Consider the following 16,168-nt stretch of genomic DNA (forward strand, 5'->3'; position numbering starts at 1 on the left):
TGGCCCTGCCTGTCTGCCTCTGTTTCCAGGGTCACTCGTGGGGCGGTCACCTGCTGTGCGTCAGTCCCTGTGGAAGTGCTGAGCACGCACAGCCCGATGGGCGCTTGGTGCCTCTCTCTGGTATCCCCCTTTCTGGCAGCAGGGGGTGGCCAGGCACACAGGGTTACCCTGTGGCGGGGCGGTGAGTAGGGGCAGGGACCTGACCCTTGCAGTGGCCCTGCGTTCGATCAGGAGCTTCCGGGCGGGTGTGAGGGAGGGCGCCCCTGGCAGAGCGCATTGCTCTCTTGGCACACGTGTCGTCACCTGTCCCGTCGTGTGCAAGGAGTGCGGGACGCGCCTGTGGGGACACACGTGCTGAGCTGAGCTGAGTGCTGCAGGAGGCAGGCCTCGGAGGGGATGCTCGCTCTGGGAGACGGGTGTCCGAACGCCGTGGAGTTCGTGGGGGCAGCGGAGGGGAGGCAGAGCGCCCACTCGGACACGTTCAGTGCCCTTGGCCTTGCGCGTGTGCCTGCGAACACGGAGGCACGCCTGCGGCCTGCCTGCAGGTCGCATTGTTCCCAGTACTCACGGCTCCCCCCTGTGTGTGGAGGCCAGGCCCTTGCTTTGTGGCATCAGGTTGGCCAGTGCCACGTGCCACCCTGAGCAGCAGCTTTAAGCCCCATTCCAGGGTTCTTCCCTCTTCCTGTACAAGTTAGTGTGTCTCAGGCTGGGGCTGACGCTTTCGCCTTTGGCACCAGAATTGAGAATAGTGGAACAGAGTCCCAGCTACCCATGGAGTGAGATAGTATTACGAAAGAGAAATGAAACTGCGTCGTAAGCCTCTGGGGTCTTGGGTTCATTTGCTTTGCAGTGTGACCTAGGACTGAAGTAGTGTGTCTGCGTGTCTTGCACACAGGCGTGTGTGCCTGTCTGCGTGGGCTAAGAAGCCGGAGGCTGGCAGGAAACTGGAACTGTTGGCCAGGGCCGGTTTCTTACTGGCCTTGTTAGCCCAGATAAGAAGGTTCCAGGTGAGAGGTCAGCAAGACCGCCCTGGCATCGGTCCGGGGCATGGAGGGCGAACAGGGCTGAAGGCCGCTGTCTCTGGAGGTGAGGCCGGAGCTGCGGGAGCAGCTTACGTGGGAGGGGAGAATGAGTGGAAGTTAGGGGCTTGGAGGGTGATGCGCAGCATTCAGGGTAAACCCAGGCTTGTGCTTGACCACTGAGTAGGTGGTGGTATTCTTACAACAGAACTTAAGGAAAAAGTGTGTGAGCAGTAGATTAGCTTTGGGTGGGGAAACGGAAACTGTCTCTGAGATACCGTGAATTTGAGGTGCTCGCGAATTTCCACGTAGAAATTTTCAACGCAAACAGCGAAGAGGAATGGGGCGGGGGGGTGGGCAGGGTGCCGTAGGACGTGGGCATGGAGGGGCCAGGAACCGGTGGTGCTGAGTGCCCCGGCTCTCTGGGCTGGCGGCGGCAGGACGAGGCCCGCCGGCAAGGGCGAGCGGGTGGGCAGCACGGCAGCCCGGAGCAGGGAGGGAGGCGGATTCAAAGAAGAAGTGCCACCCGCAGAACTTTCTCCTCTGACACCTTCGGCCCCTTCAGACCTCTCTGCCCTGCGGGGCCACTCTTCCGGAGACAGCTGTGGTTTTCTCACTGGCCCTCGTGGGAGTGGGGGGGGCGGCGCCGAGAGGCCCTGCCGCCCTCTCTCCTCTCTGTGGCGCTGCCAGTCCGTTCCTCCTCCGTCCTGGTCTGCCTTGTTGACCCGTTTGTTCCTCTCTCTCTTCAGTTCGAGGGTTTTAATGGTGGAGTCAACCCTCTGCTTTTTTAAAGGGGCCTGTGACTAAGGACGATGGGACCGCTGTCCCGAGGTCAGGGAGGCAGAGGGATGCTGACTGCGGCTGACCTGGTGTGCGTACTCAACAGTCACTGCCTTGGGACTGTGCTCGCCTTACCGTGGTAGACGCTGCAGCACCGCTGCTGCTCCTGGGTCCCTGCGACCCTGCCGCAGGGAGGTGAGGGGGCCTGCTTTCCTGGCAGCTGCTTCTCCCTGCCACCCTCTTCCACCTTGTTGCCAGGACATCCGGCCCTGGCCGTCAGAAAGCGGTCCTATCTCACTGTGCTTTGTGTCATTGCTGTCATCACAGAGCCTGCACCGTCCACCCCTGGACCAGGTGATCCAGGAGACGGAGGCCTTGCCCGTCGGGTTAGTCTGGCAGTGACGTGGTAGGCAGTCCTGGGACAAGGCTGCCTTGTCTGGTCTCCAGTCCTCCGCCGTGGTGGTCTTCAGCCAGCTCCAGGGCTATTTTCACCATGGTCTGTACATAAAGGCCTAGAGAACAAAGCAAAAACCATGTTGGGTTTTGGTGGCCCGTGTTGGGGAAGAGGAATGCAGGAAATGGAATAGACAGTGAGCAGTAGCATGGGAGAGGGAAGTGGGGAGGGGACTGGGCACCCAGGAGCAGGTAGGGGCCCTTGGGCAGCTGCCGCGGAGCTGAGGTTCGTGTATGGCTCCAGCATCGTCTCTCAGATGAGCCGTGTGAGAATACTGGCCTCCGCTGCAAACTCAGCTGATCTCCTTGCTTCCAGTCCATTCTGCGCCCGTGGGTCCTATTCATTTTCCCCGAACTTTCCCACCCCAGGGCTCCAGACTGCCAGACGCTGTGTTTTGCCGGCCCTGCCCTTTGGGAGGGTCAGCGTCGCCGAGAGGAGATCTGCGTGCGGCCAAGGGCTCGATGGCGTTGTCCCGGGAGCTGGCTGCTGGGTGGGGGAGGAGAGCCGCTCTTTGCCGGAGACTCGAGAAACGAGTCCCGAGTGCCCACGGGCACTGTCAGGGGCCTGGGCGCGTGCGTGGCACTGCGGCTCCTTGAGGACCGGGGCCAGGGCCAGGCCGAGCCACTCTCCTGCATCTGAGCCCTTCAGAGGAGGGCGTGGTGTGCACGCCAGGTCCCTGATGAGGGTGTACCGTGGGAAACTGTGGCACGGCGCTCAGTCGTGTACACACACCGCCGGGGACGTCTGAGGGGTTTTGTCCAGGGCCTCAGAAGCCTGGCCCTGCCCTGCTGGGCTTCTGTACATCCCTTTGGAAATCGAGTATCTTACTGTGAAGCAAAGCTTTACTGAATACGTAGTTCATTGCAGATAGAAATTACTTGATAGCATGTTGTAAAAAACGTAGATTCGTTCCCAAAACATGCCGCTGCTTTTCACTGGGTACTGTGTCCCTCATTTTTATCAGTTGCTTGTGTCCATGACCTTGCATCAGTCATTTGTGACTCGTTTCTTTCTCTCGGGCTTCATATCTAATCTGTGTGCAAATTCTGGCCGCTCTACCTTCAGAATATTCTCCCAGTCCAGCCACACCTCGGCACCCCCACTTGTGGCTGCCGGCCCAGTGCAGGCACTCTTACCTGGACTGTCGGTAACCTCGCACCTAATCCCTTTTTCTCCCCGTTTGGTTACCTGGCCCCCTCAGCTCCCCAGTAGTCTGTTTCTCACATCGAGATGCCCTTCTGAACCTTAAGTTAAACAACATCGTTTTCCTGTTCAGGCTCAGATGGCTTTGGTTTGTTAGAAATGCTTTGAACTTCTGGCGCTGGGTTTCAGAAATAGAATTATAGATGCCGTGCAGTGCCCTCTTTCTCTACAGAGCTCTGCGTTTTGTGTCTTCCACGTGCATGTGGACCGTAACGTGTGCGCAGGTGTTCTCCTGCCATGCTGTGTTTTGCCGGGGGCAGGAGTGCCTGCCTGTCAGACCGTCTCCCGGAGGTGCAAGTGCACGGGCGTCTGCGGGCAGGGAGCGGCTTCGTCCTCAGGTGCCCCCGCTGTGGCCGGCGCTGCTGTGCGGCAGAGAGGGCGCGGTAACCGCAGGGCCCTGGGAAGAGGGTAGCAGCCTCTTCCTTTTACAGCCGGCCTTGGGAGTGCCAGTGTCTTGCGTGGGGCCGCCCGAGCATGGAGCCGTCCAGGCCTTCCCAAGGCCCTGCCTCCTCCCCTCACCGCTCTTCCCGCACTCGTTGCCCGTGCAGGGCGAGCGCGAGGGTCTTTGCTTCTCGCGCTGACTCGTTACCTCCAGTACTGACGGACTCAGATTCTTTGATTTTCTTCCCTAGAGCATCAGAATTTTTATAAAAATAGGTTTATTTTGTATTTAATAATATTTACTTTGTCATTATAACTTACTTTCACTTTAAACATTTTGAATGAGGGAATTTTCAAACATAGATGAAACTCACTTACATTTATCCCCAGACATTATGATTTTCAGAGTCTGGTCATTCTGAAATCACTGGTTTGTGTTGTTTTACAGCTGCCGTGTTTGGATCTGGATTCCAACAAGGCCCACGCAGTGTGTTTTGTTGTCTTGTGATCTGGAGCGTCCCAGGCCCTCGCCCACCCCCTTTTTATCCTGCCACAGACGTGCTGGGGACCTGGCTCCCTGCCCCTGCCCGCTGTCCCCACGCTGGGCACACCTTTCTTCCCGGGGGGGGGGGGTGGCGTTGGCCTCGTGTCTGTGGCTCTAAGGCTGTGGTTGACTGGGGTGCCCCTGAGTGGCACGACGTGGCGCATGCCCTGTGGCCTGGCATCAGGAGCTCAGCCAGAGGCGGAGCTGCGACCTGTACCGCACGTGGGGCAGTCACTGGTTTTAAAGGCAGTGTGTCACCTGTTTACACTGATCCTGTCAAGGGTGAGCTGCAGACTTCACATAGAAATGTTCTCTGTGACCCTGGGGGCACTGACCGAGGTTGGAAGCCACGGGGTTGCATTCCTGGCTGGGCTGGACCGAAGTACACTTGGATGAATTAGGGGTCAGTTGATTGGTTGTGCTCAAAGGCTGCTGTTTAACAGATTACACAAATGTTATTTGGTAGGCTAACATGCAAATGACCCAAGAATTTTAATTTTACTAAACCTAATTTAAACCAACAGTACTAGGTGTCCACCAGAAAGCTAATGTAATTTTAAATGTCAGTAGCTACAGGCATAGTATTAGAATTAGCAGTAGACTTCCAGCAGATCAGACACGTGTGGATGTTTGCGGTCGGTTCTGGAAACTGTCTCAGGCTAAGGGGATAGCACAGGAAGTGTGTTCACCGAGAAGAGGGCCCGGCAGCAGGTGGGTGTGGACTCACGTCACGGCGAGAGCGCAGCTGAAGGAAGAAGCTGGAGTCAGAACGCCATTCTGAAGAGGTTCCAGACCTGGTCTAATCCACGGCTCCCCACCGGGACACTTCTGTGCCCTGGGGGACAGTGCAGAGGTCGGGAGACGGTTTTGGTCATCACACTGGGGTGGGTGTTCCTGGCGTCTAGTGCGTCCCACCCAAAACGTCCTGGTGGTGAGGACGAGAAACCTTCCTCAGTCCGAAATGTAGTCCCTGTGACCCAGAGTGAGAAAAGCACTGGATTTTACCTTGTAGCTCAGGCTGTACCCAGAAGTAATGAATTAAGTTCCACGAACCAGTTCTCCTCCTGTTTCCTTACCCAGGGTGCACGGGACCCAGCAGAAATCTGTTTCACTCTGTTCCATTTCATTAAGAAATGGGAAAAAGTGGTCGTCAGCCGCAGTTCGAGGGGAAGTCTAAATGACACCGGAGGGTCAAGTTAAGCCCAGTTGGCAGAGCTGCACGGATGCATTTTGCTGTCGTGTACGGCCGCACTTCCCAGCCGTGCAGCCGAACAGGGAGAGGGCGCACTCCTCGGGGACCAGGCGAGTTCGGCATCGCTGGGCCGGGTCCACGGCTTCCCAGCTGGAAGTCTGGTAACGGAGTTCTCGGGTCTCTGGACACGAATGGGAGAGTCATTACGCCTTCGCTCCCAGTAAACAGACTCTCATTACCTTCCGACCGGGGTGTGGTGTCTTCCTCACCTACGCCAGGTCACACTGCCATCTGCTTCAGTGCTGGAGCTGTGTAACCTGGCTCCAGGTCTTACTTAATGGTAAGCTGGTAAGAGCACGTACATGCATTACTGTGCCACAGGTTTTAATATTTTAATAATTGTGCTTTAATGGAATTGTTTCTGTTGTGATGCTTTGTATCTTATTTTATGAACTTAAAGTTCTGTTCTGAGAGCAGATTCCTAGGCTTCACCGCATTTCCAAAGAGTCTGTGGTAAGATGGGGTGTAGTTTCTGGACCGCACAGGTGGCTCGTAGGGTTGTCGTGTGTCTGTGGACGTTGGTACAAATGCAGTGTGTGCGGGTCAGCTAGCAGTACAGACACGTGCATCGTCCGTGAGTGCGCCCATTGCGTTTCTGTCCTGCAGGTACCTGCAGGTGTTCTTTAATAGATCATCTCTCAAACCCTAGTATACGTTTGTGCGGTCGGTCGTTATTCAGATATAGAGATTGAAACATTTTGAGAGCGCCGTGGGGAAAACTAACTTTCTGCCCTCCCACCCTGCTGACTGAGGGGCTGGGTGGATCTCCGGTCCCACGGGGGCCCAGCTCAGAGCTACCTCGCTCTGTCAGCAGGGCGGCTGCAGGGCGGCTGCGGGTGGCCACTCGTTCAGCGGGCAGTGCTGGCCGTCACAGCTGGGGCAGTTCTGAAGAGTGCGTGGGCTCACTGGGTTTTGCAGCAGGCTGTGTCTCCTGGCTGAGGACAGTCTTGCCCAGCAGTGTTGAGGTGTTTGGGCACTGGACGGGCTTCTGTCAGAGTGCACAAAGGGGGGCCGCTTGGGGGAGGGGTGCTAGATGGGTTTATTAGCCCAGAGAACTGCTGCTCTTCGCCCGGAAGGCGACTCTCCTCCACTTCTGGTGAACTGGCATCCCGACGTCACAAGTACCGTAGCTGGCCCACCATTGAACAGGCGTGCACTGTGATGTGCTGGAGATTTAGAGGCAAACCTATTTAATGGGGTCACTTGATTACAGAGACCAAATACATGTACCCGTGTGTAGAGTGGGCTCCCTTCCTGGCTGTGGTCGAGGGTCGGGAGTAGTGGCTCTCAGGTGAGGGGGGCGGCGGCAGTGCCTGCGGGGGTCTGTGCCGGCCCACCCAGGATGGTGGGGGCAGACTGGCAAGGTCCGCTTCATCACAGCAGCGCTGGGATCTGAATGCAGCCCCCGCTGGGAGACGAAACTCAGTCTGTGCCCTGTGCTTATCTCAAAAGGTGGTTCCCTATGAAGCAAATTCATTCATTCGATTTTTTTTTTCTACAGCAAACTCTTTACACCAAAGTCTAGTTTGGGAAATCAGGTGTTTCTAAGGTAGCGGAATTAGTGCTGTTAGAATGCATAGGGTTTATATAAACGCTGAATCGCTGCTGTGCATCTAAAAGTAATACAGTGCTGTGTGTCCACTGTAATGTGAAACAGATTACTTTCAACAAAAAAGAAAGCTGGGTTTAGAGGAGCTGCCAGCACCTGGGAACGGGGCGTGGGGGACAGAGCTGGGGCCCAGCCCCTGGGCGCAAATGCCACAGCCAGAGCGCCTGAGTCCCCGGAAGGTCTGTGCAGCTGTAGTTTCTTTCACGCTTTGAGCAGTTTTGTTTGTCCTGTGCAAGTTTCAGGTAGTGAAACACATATAATTTTGAAGAGTGTTCTTGAAGTACTAGCATTTAAAAAATAGTGTTTATACAAGGTTCCAGAAAGCCCATACTTCAAGTGTTTTTCTGTCTTCTACCTAAACTGTTAATACTCAGATGTTATTAGTGTTTTTTAAAAAGGTTTTATTAATTCATTTTTAAAGAGAGAGGAAGGGAAGGAGAAAAAGGGAGAGAAACATCAGTGTGCGGTTGCCTCTCACATGGCCCCCACTGGGGACCTGACCTGCAACCCAGGCATGTGCCCTGCCTGGGAATCGAACCGGCGACCCTTTGGTTCGCAGCCCTCGCTCAATCCACTGAGCTACACCAGCCAGGGCTGTTACTACTGTTTTTAAAAATGTGAGTCAGATGGCTGCGGTCTGGTTGCTTGTTTTCTGTGCTGGTAACGTGTGTGTGTGTGTGTGTGTGTGTGTGTGTGTGCGCGCGCGTGCACGTGCGGCAGTGGCTCCCCCAGGGAGGCGGAGTGGTGGCATGCCTGTGTGGAGTTAGTGTCGGTTCACTGCCGGCTAGGAAATGGGTTTCAGGCAAGTGTCGGACACGGGGGCCAGAAAGTGGCTCCGGCATGGCTGGCCCCTCGAAGCTCAGACCTGGCGACTCTGAGCCGCGTGAGCAGAAGGAGCCTGGGGCGGCCCTGGCGAGTTTTTACCCGTGTGGGCGAGAAGACCAAGTGATTGTCAGTTTCATGAATTAATGGGATGTTGATAATGTGGTGGAAAGGAAATCTCCATCTTTGCTTCTTGCATTGGCTTTTTTTTCAGTTTTATGATACAGCCTTCTATCCTTCCATGGGTTTGGCTGTGTTTTTTGGCTTGTTGTATTCTTCATGATAAACATTAAAAGCTGTCATTAAATCAACCCCAAGTAATGTTCCGTTTCTGTTTTAATAATCATGGGTGATAATATTTCTCAGGGAAAAGTTTATGCAAAGGTAAGTGTGTTTTCCCATCGGGAAAATAAACATAAGGGAGGGACACAGGTGATTGTCGTGTTGCCTTTTCCTTCCCTTTGACTTAAATTACTGCAGCTAACATGCAGGACACTGCACTGATGGGAGGGACCACAGGCGGTCACCGTCCCACCGGCTCCAGACGCCGCTGCTCCTGAAAGTTCGCCCCGGACCGCTGGCACTTCACTGAGATACCGGGGGACCTGCAGCCGCAGTTCTTATTTTAAATCTTGTTTTCGCTCGGGTGGTTTGTGTGACCAGCACTAAGGAGGGAGTGCTTTTTTTAGGGAAACATTTGTCTTTGTAAAATGTATGACATTATCAGAATATTAGCCTGTCATGAGACCTCATGGCTCACTCTTAGAAATGTAAAGCTCCCTGTTCAGAGCTCTTATCAGTTGGAAACAGGCGGCCAGGACTGGGGAATCGGATGCTGTGGCTGGAATGCTTTCCCTTTGAAGGCGCAGCCCCCCGGTGGAGGCTGCGGCAGAGGCTGGCGGCAGAGGCTGGCGGCGGAGCGCTGGCCGGGTGCCAGGGTTGGCTGGTGCTTCCTGTTGTTTGTTAGCTCCTCCAGACAAGCTTACCGAGCAGGGGCATTTGAGCTCATTCGCATTAAACACCGTACTCAGAGATTCAGCTGTTAAGCTGGAAATGCCAGCTTGTTTCTGTCCCAAGGTCTTCGTTGTGGTGGGTGCTGGACCAGCTCGGGACTGCTGGGCCCCTTGGGGAGTGCGGTCCAAGCCTCAGACTGTGGCGTGGGCATCAGGCTGCGGTCCCTGCAGCTGGGCTGGCTAGCGAGGCGGCGTGGCAGGCCACCGCCCTCCCTGAACCTCAGACTCTTTCTTCCTGTTCAGTCACCCCTTGTTTCTTCTGGAGCGCCTCTTGAACCTGTTGTAGGAAAGAGAAGAAAAGGAGTGCCCCACTCCCTTCAAACAACGGGTGAGACTGCAGAGCCTGCAGGTTGAAAGGCGGGGTTCTGGGGGTGGGTGTTGTCCGCACCGCAGCCCTGCTCTGCCCTGCCCTAAGGCTGGCCAGGGGGTCTCAGGGAGTGAGGGGACCTCTGCAGACCCCCCTGCTGCACAGCAGGGTCATCACAGCGCCTCAGTCCTAGTTGGGGGACTCAGATGCCGGCCTCTCAGTCGCTGGCACTGGTAGCCTTTAACATGTGCTCGTTGTAATTGGTGGTGTTCGTTCTCTCGGCCACCGCCCAGCCAGTGTGCGGGGTCAGGGGCTCCAGTTCACCAGTCTTCTCGGGTTGGACGAAGCCCACCAGCCAAACTCACAGTCGAGAACAGAACACTAGCTTACTTGATGAAGGGGAGATGCTAGTGACAACTGTGCTCAGCTCTTCCGTGTAATGTTAAGGGAACCCGGCAAACTGAATTAACAGTCACTTGCTTCAGCTTTGCATGGAACATCAGTAGCTGGAGTGCGTCCCCGTGGCGACAGGTCATCTGCGGCTCCCTCCGGCCTGCGGCGGGCAGCGGCGGGCAGCAGTGGGCGCGTCAGGGCTGAGCTGAGCGTCCCCTCCCAGGCCCAGCCCCAGCCGGTGGGTCTCCTCAGCGTTGTGTGGGTTGGGACTGTTGTTGGGAAAATCTCTAAGAAACTGGTGCTTCTGTGTGTCTGGGGATCTGCACACGTGTACAGAGCTGTTTCAGTCTCTTCACAAATGTTGTGAAATGAGTCCTTTAGCAAAACGATTGAGTTCCTTTGGAGGCTAATTTGCCTTTTTGGTGTGAGTCATTCTGGAAGAGCCGTCCTGTGGAGGGCCAGGGTGGTCGTGCCAGGTAACATTTGGGGCAGAGACGTGTCACGTGACGCTGGCTTCCGGGTGGTAGCGGGAGAGTCTCGGAGCCTTAGGGTGAAAGTGTGACTCCTGGAGTGAAGACTGAAGTGCATACGACTACATTCATGAGTGGTTTTTTATCCTAAAGTGCTGTTTCAGGGGCCTCGGGAGGTGGCGGTGGGGCAGGTCAAGCCGGTTGCGGCGCGTGGGGCAGCTGGGGGCAGGATGGTGGACGGGGAGCCCCCTCTTCGGGGGGCGCGGAGAGGGTCTGTCTCCCTCGCGCAGGAGCTGGTCCCGGTAGAAGGGACTGGGGCTCGCGCTCGGCCCTGTGTGTGGCTCAGGGGCCTCCTGCCCCGCCGTCGCGCGCGCAGGCCCTGCTGCTCGGCTCGGGCTGGACGGAGAGTGCGTGTCGAGTGGGGGGGCCGGGCAGGACCCCTGCCCACGCAGCTTCCACGCTGCTCACGCACGGCGCCCCTCAGGCCTCCGCCCGCCCTCCCCCCAGGGCCCTGCCCCAGCCCAGAACGGGGCCTCCCTGGCTTCTGGCGCACGTGCCACCCACCCTGCATTTCCTTCTGGGCAAGCATGGTCCAGCAGGGGGCCAGGCGTGGGCCGGTCGTCTGACTTTCTGGTGTAATTTTCACGCAGTTGCAATAGTTAACCGCATTCTGATATCCCATTTTCCACACTTCAGAGACGTACTTGTTAGGTCATAGTTGTCGGTGAAGAAGCGGCTCTAGTGGACTGGGGGGAAATGGAGAAAAGCCTGACCGTGATAACAACTCGACCCCTGAGACTAGGAAGCTGCACAAAGAGCAGAGCGTAGGAACAACAGTCTGACTTAGCTTTCACCAGATTTGGGGTGGATTTGGGGTGTCTGCTGAAGGTGGGGCGACTTGATGTATTGGGGCGACTTGAGCGGAGCAGCAGCAGGAGGGCTGGAACTTTCCCCTGACACCCCCCCCACCCGATGGCGTGCGACCCGGCAGACAAGCACAGATTCCCCTGGCACCCGAGGTCCCGGCCCGCGGGCTGCGGACCACTGATAGTCTTAGTTAGTCGCCGCATTTTGCCGTGTGTAATGCGCTCCTGTGTGTAATGCACACCCACTCTTTTGGCCCAAACTTTCAGGGAAAAAAGCTTTTGTTTTAATTTTTTATTTATTTACATTTAGCAACAAAACAGATTATCGGATTCCAGGGTATTATTTTGTATACAGATATTATTATTGCTTTCTAGAGTTACACTTTTAACACAAAAGCATAGCTAAAAGAATTAAAAACATTTTATAGATATGGAATTAGTACTACCCATGTATAATACGCATCTTTACTTTTCCCTCAAAAATTTGGACGAAAAAGTGGGTATTATATACAGCAAAATACGGTGAATCGCAAAGGGCCTGAAACTCATAGAGCCTCACCTGCATAAGCTGTGCCGTAACTGATTGATAATGGGAGGAGCATCCCATGGCTGTCCAGGCTTGGGCCTGCCTCTGTGTAGGATTCTTCTGCAGGTTTCTTGACAAGTAAGGTGAGAACAATCTAAACGGCATTTGTTGATCTGAGGGCAAGTAGTTCGTACTAAAAGTTAGTCACCGTGACCTTCAAAAAAGTTGGGTTGCCCTTCATTCACATTTGCGACAGGTGGAGGCTGAGCCAGGCAGGAGGGGGAGGTCGGTGGTCCGGGGTTCAGGGCTGGGTTTGTCACCTGACTGCCTGAGCAAGACACTGAAACCTTGAGACTTTTAAGGACCAAATCTTGAAAATAGTCTCAGAGTAGCGCCTGCTTAACTGGGGTGTGGTCAGGAGGCAATGGAATCGTGCATGTCCTGGTGCACCTGGAACTCGAAGAGTCCGTGAATGTTGGTTGTGACTGATGTCAGCTCCTGCACCGCTGTCACCTTCTGCGGGGACAAGTAAGGCTGAGAGAAACTGTGCCTAGCTTGTCCACGTCACACAATTCACTGTGAAGACCAGGATCCCGCGTCTTAGTTTCTGTTTCAGGTGTTCAGGTAGTGAAACATTTTAAAAAGTGATAAATCGCCTTTCTCATCTATTATAAAAAAATGAATCTTTTCAGAATGCTGTTTTTTCAAAGATGTATCATTTTGTTTTCTTGTAGGATTTGGAGTTCCATGGAGTGATGAGGTTTTATTTTCAAGACAAAGCTGCTGGGAACTTTGCCACCAAGTGCATCCGGGTCTCCAGCACTGCCACCACTCAGGATGTCATCGAGACGCTGGCCGAGAAGTTCCGGCCCGACATGCGCATGCTGTCATCTCCCAAGTACTCGCTCTACGAAGTGCACGTCAGCGGAGGTCAGTGTGTCGTGGGCGCAGGCGTGGCGCCCACAGCCCTGCTGCGCCACTGTGGTGCTCGCACTCTCCCCAGGCAGGCCGCGGGACTCCGCGCGCCAGGGCTGGGCTGCTGCGAGCCCTGGCACCGGCCTGCCCGGGGAGAGTGTGCGTGCGCAGTTCTCCAGAGGCAGGCAGGGTGCCGGCCCCTCGGAGAGTCACGTGCAGTGATGACACAGTAAGCTGCTTGTTTTTGGAGAAATATGTGTCTCTTTTGTGTCCATCGTAATAGTGCAGTTCATTATAGCCCAGTTCAATGGGGGGGTGGTGAATGTCACTCGTAACAGTCTTATGGTGTGGAACCGTGTGGTTTTATTACTGCTGGGCAAACCGGGGCTCTCTTAAGTACCTGCTTAGTAATTTCCCCTTGTTTCAGTATTTGAAATACGTGAAAATACCCCATGTATCTCTATCGAATGACACTTTAAATTGAACTGATTAGAAATGTAGAAAGTTATAAATTTTTTTTAAAGATTTCATTTATTTATTTTTAGAGAGGGAAGGGAGGGAGAGAGAGAGAGAGAGAGAGAGAGAGAGAGAGAGAGAGAGAGAGAGAAACATCAATGTGCAGTTGCTGAGGGTCATGGCCTGCAACCCAGGCATGTACCCTGACTGGGAATCGAACTTGTGACACTTGGGTTCGCAGCCCACGCTCAATCTACTGAGCTACACCAGCCGGGGAAAGGTACAAATTTTTGAGTGCTTTAAAAATGTTGAGTCCCTTGTAAAACAATCCAGTTACTCAAGGAAATAAATGATTGCACATAATATAAAACCCAATTTGAATACTTGTTAAATAAGTTCTATCCACAAATCCTTTTAAAACATAATTTTATTTTATTTTATTTTTTACTTCAAAAATACACCTTTCTTTGTAAATTTGAAATTGGGCAAAACTTTTTGTAATGTGTGGCGTTCAAGCATGACCAAACCCTTTTGCCCCTGGTAGAATGTATATAATGTAGGCCGCGGTTGTTGATGACTTTTTGTAAGGTTAGGAGACTATTGCCAAAACTCAGTGGGACCACAGGCGGCAGCCTCCGCTCTGGGTGGGTTTCTGAGACCGAGGGTCGCCTCGCTCCGAACCGTGCAGAGGGGAGGACGAGCCTCTCACCCCCGGCCGCTCCCTGTCGGCTCCGTGTGGTCGCTGGAGGACCACCGCCAGGTGCCGTCTGTGGGGGAACGTGGTGCACGGTTGTGGTCGGAAAGCTAAGGGCAGAACGATTGCGATTTTTTTAAAAGAACCATTTTCTTTAGGTTTTCTTAGATTTGTTTGAAAAACTGTACGCATAAAACGAAGGAATTCTCATCCCATCCCTGGTCGCAGCTGCTCCCCGCTGGGAGGGGGTTCACGTGCCTGTGGGCCCCACCTGCTCCTGGGTCTGGGCAGTGCTCTTGTTTCCTGCCCACGTGGGTCCAGACCAGTGCTGTTTGTTCCATACAGCACCGTGGGAGACCCAGCGTGACACCCGTGTGTGGGACCCCTGTGCAGAGGGCGGCACCCCCTTGTATGGGCCAGGGCTGCGCCTGACAGGAGGGGCTGTTCCTGCGGAGATTTGGAATGCTCCCCAGTGAGCGCTGGGGCTCGGCCCTCGGGGAGCCCCTGCTGCTGTCCTTGTGGATGCCAGGGCCCCCCTGAGTCAGCTGGAGACACCTTGGGGCGACAGGTACATAGGACCCCAACGACCTTGACACCCTGTGCTGGGCACCTGTGCGCTGTGGCACCTCACCCTGGTTTTTGTTTACTTTTGTGGTTCAGAGGTAATTGTTCTCAATGTTCTCTACATCCAGCGTGAAGGATTCTATCCAGTACAGATTTTACAAGAGCATCCTGGTCATTTTGGTTTGTAGCAGGAATTTCAAACCTCTTGATCCGATTACTAACCTGTTACTCTGATTTTCCTTTCTCATGTTTTCAGTTGATAAAATACTAATTTAGAGCTCGCTATGCTTGTGTGCTGATAATTAACATGACTGTTTACATGTGTTATTTACTAACTGCTTCTGTAGCTCTGTCTTTAAATCTGTCCTGTTCAGCTTTGCTTCCTGTACCACAGTTATTCCGCCTCCTCTCTGTGCTGCCCTCATTTGTACACAAGCAGCCACCTGGGTGACCTCTGGCGCCTGCAGGCTTCCAGCGGGGTCAGGCCCCCGGAGCTCTCGGGGGTCCCCTGGGCTGCGCCTTCCCCGGCCCGTGTGCCGAGGCTACCGGGTTTCTGAGGCAGGGAAGGGGCCGGGCACCTGACCGTAGCAGAGAGCAGGGGGTGGGAGCTTCACGGGGGAGGGGATGTGAGGGTTGAGGGTGGTGAGTTTTGGGGACGAGGGTCAGATGTACAGTCAGGAGAGTAATCACTCCAGGACTGATGGGGCCACGTGGGTCGTTGCCATTTCTTGATGGCCTGTGATGCGGATATGAGACGGAAAGTCCCCTGTGAACCAGTGGCACTTCTGTGGTACAGTGACATTATCCCCTTGCTCTCCCGTTGCAGCCGAGGGCACGTGATTGACAGAGACAGGCTGACGGCCGGTTCCGCGTGCCCCGTGTTCTCTACCCAGTCTGCGTGCGCGTCCCTCGCATTCCCAGGGAGCGCCCGAGTGCCGGGGCGCTGTCCCAGGTCGGGGGGCCTGCACGGGGCGCGGGGGTGGTGGTGCGCACCCAGCAGCAGCGCAGTGCTGAGCTGGTCAGCCGTCCCGACTCGCACAGTGTCGTGTTCTGAATGACGGTTCAGTCTGTCGGCAAGCACTTGAGGTGATCGGGTTGCTGTGTCTGTAAGAGCAAATGCAGGTGAGAGCGTCGTGGTGGCTGGAGCCGCTAAGTAACCGCGGCTTCCCTCTCTCTCGGTCGTGCTGCGAAGAAGAAAGAAGACTGGACGCGGACGAGAAGCCTCTCGTGGTGCAGCTGAACTGGAACAAGGACGACCGGGAAGGCCGGTTCGTCCTGAAGAACGAGAACGACGCCGGGCCGCTGAAGGTGGGTCCCCGGGGGGGGGGGGGCCGGCGTTCCTGTCCCAGGGGCTGCTCCTCTCCCTGAACTGCTCTTTGCCCTTCTCTCCAGCAAGTGATTTAAAGGTAGCCCAGCTGCTCCCTGCTGCACCCTCCGTTGCACGGGATGGCCCCAAGTGCTGCCCCTTACTTGTTTAAGGGGGGGTTGTGAAAGCTTCCGCTACTAAGAGGTTGAGTGCTCAAGTAGTAGCTGCAGTCCCCCTCCCCCCAGCTATAAAGTCAGAGTGCCTGAATGGGAATCAGAAGGGAAAATAAAACTTTAGTAACCTGTTCATAGGTGAACCCCCAGCTGTGGCTGGAGAAGGCCCGTGTAGAGCCTCCGTCGTGTTACCGTGTAGGGTCGGGAACGAGAGGACTTCCCGGGGCTTCTCTGGGCAACGCAGCAGAGCGGGGATCCGGAAGCCCTCTCGGCGCCGGGCGGCGTGTCTGGAGCTCCCGCGCTGCTGCTCCTGTGTGGGGCCCTGCGGCAGAGGGATACGATTCAGGGAAACTCTAGTTCCGTCTTAAGTAGGGGGTCATCTTACATGAGCATTCAGTACTGACAAGTGATAGCAAGTGCA

General features: G+C 55.1%; 1 protein-coding gene across 19 annotated transcripts in view; it reads left to right on the top strand.

The window, feature by feature from the left end:
* Nucleotides 1-16,168, top strand: part of AFDN (afadin, adherens junction formation factor) — a 103,513-nt gene that overhangs the window by 12,137 nt on the left and 75,208 nt on the right. For 13 of the 19 annotated variants that reach the window (XM_045843619.1, XM_045843623.1, XM_045843629.1 and 10 more), the window contains exons 2-3: nt 12,374-12,569; nt 15,461-15,576. In XM_045843619.1, coding sequence (XP_045699575.1) covers nt 12,374-12,569; nt 15,461-15,576 — 312 coding nt within the window. The remainder of the gene's footprint in view (nt 1-12,373; nt 12,570-15,460; nt 15,577-16,168) is intronic. The other 6 variants (XM_045843621.1, XM_045843625.1, XM_045843638.1 and 3 more) reach the window with 1 other exon arrangement.

The sequence above is a fragment of the Phyllostomus hastatus genome, unplaced genomic scaffold (assembly GCF_019186645.2).
Source record: "Phyllostomus hastatus isolate PE091 unplaced genomic scaffold, TTU_PhHast_1.1 phas_contig_40, whole genome shotgun sequence".
Classification (NCBI taxonomy): Eukaryota; Metazoa; Chordata; class Mammalia; order Chiroptera; family Phyllostomidae; genus Phyllostomus; species Phyllostomus hastatus.